Raw genomic sequence first — 9,016 nt, 5'->3', positions numbered from 1 at the left:
TTGAAAAATTATTGAGAAATAAACATCCACAGCCCGAATTAAATAAGAACAACTATATGAATCCTAAGTAGTCCTACATAACCAAAAGCTAATAATTAATACATGTCACTAACAGAATTAACTTATGTATATTTTCCCACTTCTGCTTCATCTTTTTCATTAAAAGTATTCTTTTTATTACTTATTAAATGTGTATTTTACAATATATTTCAAAAATCCAAAACACAGGGACTATATTATTATATTTGTACTCAAACTATAATAAACCTATGGGATCATATGAGTCACATTCATTTATTAAACATGTAACTATATTATAATTATTTCAAATTTTATTAGTATAACATTCCATTGATGGACTGACAGTGTATAATTCTTCCACATTAATGATCCAGTTATAAATTAGCTTTTTCTTTTTTTTTTTACTGTTGGATTCTTCACGGGCATATGCAGGATTTCACTGTTATCCTTTGGTAAATATTTACATAGGCAAAATGCAATAGCAGTGAAGAAGATAGTGACTACTTTGCAAATACAACCTGAATTAAAAAAAAAAAAAAAACCATCAGATGTGTCAATCTATCTAGAGCAAAAATATTTGTGGAAAGAATGCTATTTACCAAAGAAATGGTAAGTATATTTAATCTCTTTAAAATATCAATTTTCTAATTATAGAATGTAATTAATGTTATAAACATATCAAGTTACTAAAGGAGATTTTTTAATGTTTACAAAAGCTTTAAAATTTCTTAAAAAGTGTGTCTTTTTTTCACAGAATGTATTAACTCTAAAGCTTAAAAATACATTGCTGCTAACTTAAATATCAATAGGAACTGGAACCTATTTAAGCCACTTCATGCAGCTTTATTCTTTTTGAAAAAATCACCATTTTCCATATATAAACAGAAATATTACAAGCATTATATAAAAGTACTTGAGCTTAGAATGCAAAAGACCCTGAAAATTAAAGTAAAAAATATTCTAGAGCAACAACATCAATTATCTGACAATATCAATTATAGTGGTCACAAAAGATAAAGAAACATTAATGAGTCTGTCATTTATAATGACACAGTAACTTTCATACATTTATAATAGCCCAATACTGCAAACAACCAAATGAATTTTAACAAGAGAATGGATAGATTATAGTATATTCACAAAATGAAATAGTATTTGGAAATGTTTTTTAAAGGACAAACTACTGCTATAGAATAACATGGATGAATCTCCCAAAAGCAAAATATTAAGCAACACAGAAAAAAAAAAAAAAGAGTATATACTGCATTCCATTTGCATAAATTTTTAGAACAGAAAGAGCCAACATATTGTAATAGAAATCTGAAACAGGTTTATCTCTAGAGGAAGGAAATTGACTGAAAAGGGACAGGGGATAAATTTCTACAGCTTGTTTTGAGGTGCTGGTTCCACAGATGCACTCATTTATCAAAAGCCATCAAACTAAAAACCTAAGATATATGTTAACTGCATCTTCATTACATCTCAAATTTTTTTTAAAGATACATTTTTCACAAACTAAACACAGTGCGACCAGCATCTGGATCAAGAACAAAACAGCTGTCAACACCCCAGAAGCTTTCCTTCATGTTTCCTCAAAGTCACTAACCAGAATGGGTTACTTTTATTTTTGAAATATAGTTACAGCAGGTCAAAATTATGTAAGTGGAATCACAGAGTGCATACTCAGTTGTTTGATTTCTTTCTTTCAAAATTATGTTTGTATGATTAATTCATATTTTATATAGTTGTGTACCTTCTGTTTTCATTGCCATATACCATTCCATTGTTGATTTTAGCACAATTTATACATCCATTCCATTGTTTATTGACTGACTATTAAATTTTTGTGAATTCTTTCAAGTCTTTTGTCCATTTTTTCCATTATTTATCCTTTGCTTATTTTGATATATGGGAGTTCTTTATATATTTTGGACATTGGTTCCTTTTTACACTTTACCTTCTAAACTATGGTTGTCTATTAATTATTTCTTTTCACGATCAGAACTTTAAAAAGTTTACACTAAACTGCCACAAAAGCATATTCTTATTTCAGTTTCTTCTGTTTGCCCTTTCCAACTGTATTTCTCTATGTCCTTTATTATTGTTATCTCCTTTTAGTAGCTCCTTAGCAGGATCTCTAAGCAGTTCACCAGCTTTGTCCATTTTGTGCTGTGTTTGAAAATAGATAAGCATGTTACATATACATCTAAAATAAAAATTAAAAGGCTCAGTAGTGTCTTAAGAGGACTTCCTTAAGAACAAAACCTAGTTTTGTTGAATTATCTCTGAGAAATTAATTTTGACTTCTTAAATATCATTTTTTACTTTTTAATTGTTTTTTAAAATTTTACTTTACTCAATGTTCAGTGTAGACTAAGTTTGCTGGATAATTGACTTTTGAATTACAAGGCACCACTATATACTGTTCATCACAGAAGTATTTGTTACTGTTAAATATTAGAGTCTATCATTATGTTTCTTCGAATTAATGAACTCATTAAAATCACAAAACATATAAACACTTTTAAATATTTATCATACCAACATCTATACAATAAAATTTTTGAATGTTAGTAGAGATTAAGACTTCAGACATTATATAGTCCAACATCCTCATTTTACAGATGAACAAATTGAAATCAAGGAAGATATATATTTTCTAGAGTAATACAAGCATATCTAGATTTTCTCAAAACTGACCATAACACAGCTCATACCACCATAGTATCTCAATTCCTCATATCTTTATTTATTCAATAAATACTGAATACTTGCTAGGTAGGCTGTTACATCGTTAAGCAAAAGAGACTGTGAAACTCACATGTAAGTAGGGTGAGAGTATCCTGATGTTCTCTGGGGATGTGAAAAAATTTTTTTAATTGTCCAATCTTTTACTATGTAAATAGCAAGGGCTACAAGGTCAAGCAACTTGGTTGTATATGTATATGGACAAAATTACTTCCCAAATTGAAATTTTGCTAATTACCACCCTTTATTCAGGAACAACATAAAACAATTGTGTATTTAATGCAGTGACTCAAATATTCATATAAATACTTTAATACTTCAGTTTCTAAAATATTTTCTATATAATAAGGGTTCTTTAAACATCAAAATATCCATTTGTTCGTAGTTTATTATTATTGTACATTACTATAAACAACCATACATGTTTAAAACAGTTTTACTTTTCTGTAATTCTTTAACAGGTATCACTTACATATTCCTACCAATAGGTAGGCCATTTTCATCTTGTTATAGATCCAACAATTTCCTTTATCCCCACAGTATTCAGTCTCCCGAAAGATACAAGAAATATCTGCTGTCATTTTAAAAACTATTGGTCCAGGTATAGTCCCTATGAAAAATGCAATAATTATAAATGCTCCATGAAAACACTACAGGTTAGGATAAGTATGATTTTTATTCTAAAATTAAACTGATGTATTTAGCCATCATCACATTTAAATATATCATTTAAAATTATCTAAGAATTTACTTATAAGTAGGATTATTAAGAACTGGAAAAAAACTGTATTTTTAAAAAATCCTTATTTCTGTAGGTATAAAAAATTAGTTGCTTTCATATTTTTAGAATGACATACATGTAATCAGTTTATGTTTTTATGTTCTCTATGTTTTCAATCAATGAAAAGTTAGTTTTTTAATGCAATGTACATCTGTTATTTATCAAGATATTGAGAGAAATAACTAGGAATGTAAATGCTTTGGTATGTTTGTAGCAACCCTAGATTCAGAGGACCTCATATTCAGAAGAAGAGTTGTGTACTGCCTTAGGTAAATTTCTGTATACTCTCAGAGACAACATCTCCTCAGCAACAATTTCAGCTAAAAGTGAATTAGAAGTCATTTTTTAAAAAGTCACCCCAAAGACATTAGAACTGAAATCTCAGAACTAAGATATCTTTACTGACATCTAGTTTACTATAACTTCATTATGTCAGGGCCCTCATGCTTCATGACTTATGACTCCTGCCAAAGACCACTATCCAAGATCACTATCAAAGATTACCAATTCTCCCAATCTTATTGAGTGCTGGCACTCTGTTTATAATCGTTCAAGGTGAAAAACCTAAGCCTACTATTCATTTTTTTCTATTTTCCTTCATATTTTTCCAATCCATGATAAATCTTTAGGACACTAACTCTAAACATATCTTGGATATGTTGATTTCTGTGTCTCTTTCACAACCTCCAGAATCCAATTTAACATAATTCTGGTTTAGACTGGATCAAAAACCTTTTTTTCTTTTTTTTTTTTTTTTTTTTTTTTCAACGTTTTTTATTTATTTTTGGGACAGAGAGAGACAGAGCATGAACGGGGGAGGGGCAGAGAGAGAGGGAGACACAGAATCGGAAACAGGCTCCAGGCTCCGAGCCATCAGCCCAGAGCCCGATGCGGGGCTCGAACTCACGGACCGCGAGATCGTGACCTGGCTGAAGTCGGACGCTTAACCGACTGCGCCACCCAGGCGCCCCAAAAACCTTTTTTTCTTTACATTTATCTTCTATAAGTATTTTTCCCTCCAGAAGCAGAGTTATCTTTTAAGCAGAAAACAGATAATATCTATCCTCTGCTTCAAATTATCTGTTGGCAAAATACTGTTAGATATAGAGGCAGTCTGTATCTAAAGTATCATCTTGTTCCACCCTCTTCCAACAAAAATGTATCAGTCTCACTAGCTTCCTTTCTCATGTTAGAAACTGTTTATGCATTAGCCGTTTCTTAGGTTCTGTCTTCCAAAACAAATCTGTCCTTATCGATCAGGCAATGATTCACATAAAAATATGCTCTCATTTTTCCTAATTAAAAGAGCCAATTTTAACCCCACATATTGATCTAGGTATAGAATTATTTCTCTGATCCCTATCCAAGCCACACTTAAATTTTTCTATGTTCTTGACTCCATTTATCATATGTCTTTCAGTCTTCAATCCAGTTTAATCTCGTTACCTTGCCCCATCAATATTTTTAATCAACTTTTGAATCAGGGGTGCTAATACAGTCATAATGTAGATAATTTAGATTTGAAAGCTAGTTTTTGCCATTTTAAGAAAGCCTGAAGTACAGAGTGCATTACCATCTGAGAAAAACAATTTTTTTCTTTGGCTGTAAGTCCTTAAAAACATCAGAGTCTTTGGTAACGAAAATGTTGTTAGTGACTCCCCAAACATGCAAGCAGTGTTGTGGTTATGTGTTTTGTTTCAGCTTACCAAATCACTTGGACAAGATTGATGAATATACATCTAATCAAATAGACTGTCCTGTCTGATCAAATATAGTATTAATGCATATTTTATATGACAGGATCGGCTTTGCGTTATGTATTGTCTTTTTACATAAATATTGTCTCCTAAATTCTGCAAAGCAGCTCCCCCATTCACTTGTGTTGTGTCAGTTTACCATTTTTATTTATTTGAAATTCTAAATATACATGTAGACACACATATCAAAAAATCAACAATTCACTGTAATAAAAGATTGCCGAAAGTCCATACCAAATATTCTCAAAAACACAAGGGCCAAACCCAAGGCCAAAGAACGTTGATTGTCAGATACAATCCTGCGAGCAAAGAGTAATGATATTATCAAAACATTGCTATTAATAACTTTAGAGAATTTGCTAGGTTACTATTATTATTTTATTATTATTATAAATTTTTTGTTATTTTTTTTACTCTTCATCAGTTAAACTAAAAATCTTTAGCCAGTTAACAGAGTTCAATCTAGGTGAATTAAAGAAGTACAATTCCTTCAATTCTTCATATCCTTCCCCTTGCCAACTGATTCCAAAGCTTCTTGCTCTTCACAAGGAGGAAACATTTATGGGCCAGACCCTCTGCCCCAGCCTCTTTTTTCCTTTGCTGAAAAAAAATTTGGCACTATCACACTTACCTTTTCTCCATTTTGAGGTACACATCCACTACTTTATATTTCTCCTCTTTCCCCTGTGAGATCCACTCTACATTTCTTTACCTTTATCTCTGTCTTGAGAGACTGATCTAAATGTGCTACATCAATAGGCTCTCTTGCCTTCTGGCTTCTAATTACAGTTTGCCAATTGGGTACTCGAGAGTGAAGAAGGAGAGTGAGGTCAAGGTGTTTCTTCCCAGCTTCTCTCCCCAGAGTGAAATCCTGCTGACTAGGTCACTAGGCAAAGCAGTCCTCTCTACAGGTCTCTCTCTTTCCTACCCTTGTTTTCTTTTGGGCAAGTGGTAACAGACCAGGGATACTGCACTATATACCTTATGATTCTTATACTCCACCCACATTTTAAATAGCCACTTTCTTCAACCTTGCTTAAATTATCCTAATTTGAGAGCCCCTTCTCTTTCCTGCTGGACCTCTGTTACCCTCACTATTCAAAAGCTAAAATAAACAAAAATAATTTTCCAAATATAAAAAATGAAGCTCTCTTTATTTCCTATAGGTCAAAGCAAGTATTTGTTTTAAAAAAAAATGCATAAGGGGCGCCTGGGTGGCTCAGTTGGTTGGGCGTCCGACTTCGGCTCAGGTCATGATCTCACGGTCCGTGAATTCAAGCCCCACATCGGGCTCTGTGCTGACAGCTCAGAGCCTGGAGCCTGTTTCAGATTCTGTGTCTCCCTCTCTCTGACCCTCCCCCGTTCATGCTCTGTCTCTCTCTGTCTCAAAAATAAATAAACGTTAAAAAAAAATTAAAAAAAAAAAAAAGAAATAGTGGTTAGGGACTAACCACTGATAGTCTCAGTTTGGAGACTCAATTGAAAATACAATAAAAAATAATAAACCATTGAACATTTTAGGAAGTAAAAAAATAAAAACTACATTTTATTTAAAAAAAAAAACTCTTTGCTTACCATTTTTTTCCTTGTTCTAGGACTTGCACAATGAACTAATATGACCAATATTTTCATCCAAACAACTCAATATACTAAAATGTAGCATTCATACAATATTTTGTGACTATCTCACAAAAAGTAAGATAATTCCACCCATATCAACCTGGTAGAAATATTCTTTCCTCAAATGTTTACTACTAGGAAAATGAAAACAAATTAACCAATCCTCAAAAGATAAAGGTATTTTTAAATAAAAAAATAATTTATACTTCCATAGTAAGCAGATTCTTAAGGGAGGAAAAAGAAAGTGTCACATTTTAGAACTACACTTTAGTATAGGTCTTGGTATAAAGTGGAGATATTAATAATATTCCTAACTATAATTGAGTGTTCTGCTTCATTTAGCACATGTAGTTTTATTACATGGATTATCATTGCTTTCCGAAGCATCTATAGAACTGACCATAATTCATAAGTAGCATTATTAAGAAGCATTTATGTATTGGGAGCGCCTCGGTAGCTCATTCGGTTGAGCTTCCGACTCGATTTCAGTTCAGGTCATGATTTCACAATCATGAGATCAAGCCCCATGTAAGCTCTGCACTGAGCTTGGAGCCTACTTGGGATTCTCTCTCTCTCTCTCTCTCTCTCTCTCTTTCTCTCTCTCTCTCTCTCTTTCAAAATAATTAAATAAATAAACTTTTAAAAAAGAAGCATTTTTGTATCTTCACTTCTGATATACAAGATAAAAAGATTAATGGTTCCCAGGATTTTCCATCAGTTAAATGAATAGCACAAAATAAATAATAGCTTTGTATTAAAAATATTTAATGAAAAATGAATGAAGCGAATGTTTTTTTGTATATTGTCTAATAAGTAAGGCTATAATAGGGTGCTTAAGAATATCATGGAATAAACAAAAATTTGTTAGTACTCTTCCAAAATGTAAAAAGGCAGCTTCCACTATCTCTCATGACTTCTAAACTTATATTTCCACTCCACATCATTCTTATAAGACATCAGCTCTAGATTTAAATTCCTGTTTTGCACAAAAGCTGCTCCTTCCCCAGTGCTCTCCCATGACAAGTGGAGCTGTCATCCACCATCATGCAGTGTTCAAGTCCAAAATGTGAAAAGAGGCACCTGTGATCCCATCCTTTTCCTCATGGACCAGAGCCAATAACCAAATACTGTGATTTTTAAAAATACATTTTTTGGTTCTTTCTCTGATTTAAAATATATATATATTTAATTTCTAATTCCACCAGCCTATTCCAAGTCTATATCTTTCTCCTGAAAACAAACCAAAAAAAAAAAAAAAAAATGAAATGACTTCCTAATTTATCTCCCAACAACCATCCTTATACTTTCAGCCCACTCTCCACCTAAGAGCCAAAGTGATTTTTCGTACTGTGAAACTTTGATTACTTCACTGTCTCCCGTAGGATCCTTTAACAGCTTCCCCTTGTTCTTATGATAAAACCTAGAATTGCAAAAAAAACATTTACAAGAGTCAGCCTTATCACATCAGTCTTACTGGATGCCACTTCACACCTCACTTTTGCCTTCATTACCCTCCTGTTCACGACATTCTACAACACAACAATCTTACAAGCTACTTCTCCCACTCAGAATCTTCACATTTGTCCTTCCCACTGTGTGAATACTCATCCCCTATCCCTCAGGGCTCAGCTTAAATATCAGTTCTTCAGGAACACCCTCTCTGAATCCTCACGCAGAGTTAGACCAGCCTATAATTTTCTCATCGAATTTTACTGCATTTTCTTTGCAGTGTGTTTTAAAATTATAATTGAATACTTATTAGTCAAGACACATTTTTTTGGTGGAGGGCGCCTGGGTGGCTCAGTCAGTTAAGCCGCCGACTTCGGCTCAGGTCATGATCTTGCGGTTTGCGGGTTCAAGCCCCAAGTCGGGCTCTGTTGGAAAGGAAAGAATTGAAGAACTAGTTTTTCTTAATGAGCCCCTGATAGAGAGATACAGACAAGTTAGGATACTTTTCTGTTTAGACTTTACTTCACACAGCGTCAGATTTCAACAAATTTCTCCAGAAGAAAAACAATTTTGTCATTCTTAGTCCCATGTAATCACCAATAACTCTGCCAGTTTGCTTGCCCCAGGGGTGACCCTCTAC

General features: G+C 32.9%; 1 protein-coding gene across 1 annotated transcript in view; it reads right to left on the bottom strand.

Moving 5' to 3' along the window:
* Positions 1-278: 278 nt before the first annotated feature.
* The window catches only part of SLCO6A1 (solute carrier organic anion transporter family member 6A1), a 94,145-nt gene continuing 85,407 nt past the window's right edge, over positions 279-9,016 (bottom strand). The window contains exons 11-13 of the mRNA XM_019450616.2: positions 5,542-5,606; positions 3,242-3,379; positions 279-539 (exon numbers count right to left, since the gene is read on the bottom strand). Of these exons, the coding sequence (XP_019306161.2) occupies positions 403-539; positions 3,242-3,379; positions 5,542-5,606 (340 nt within the window). The 3' untranslated portion in view covers positions 279-402. The remainder of the gene's footprint in view (positions 540-3,241; positions 3,380-5,541; positions 5,607-9,016) is intronic.

The sequence above is a fragment of the Panthera pardus genome, unplaced genomic scaffold (genome assembly GCF_024362965.1).
Source record: "Panthera pardus isolate Hobbes unplaced genomic scaffold, ASM2436296v1 HiC_scaffold_2, whole genome shotgun sequence".
NCBI classification, from domain to species: Eukaryota; Metazoa; Chordata; class Mammalia; order Carnivora; family Felidae; genus Panthera; species Panthera pardus.
This window is presented reverse-complemented; position numbering and strand designations above follow the sequence as displayed.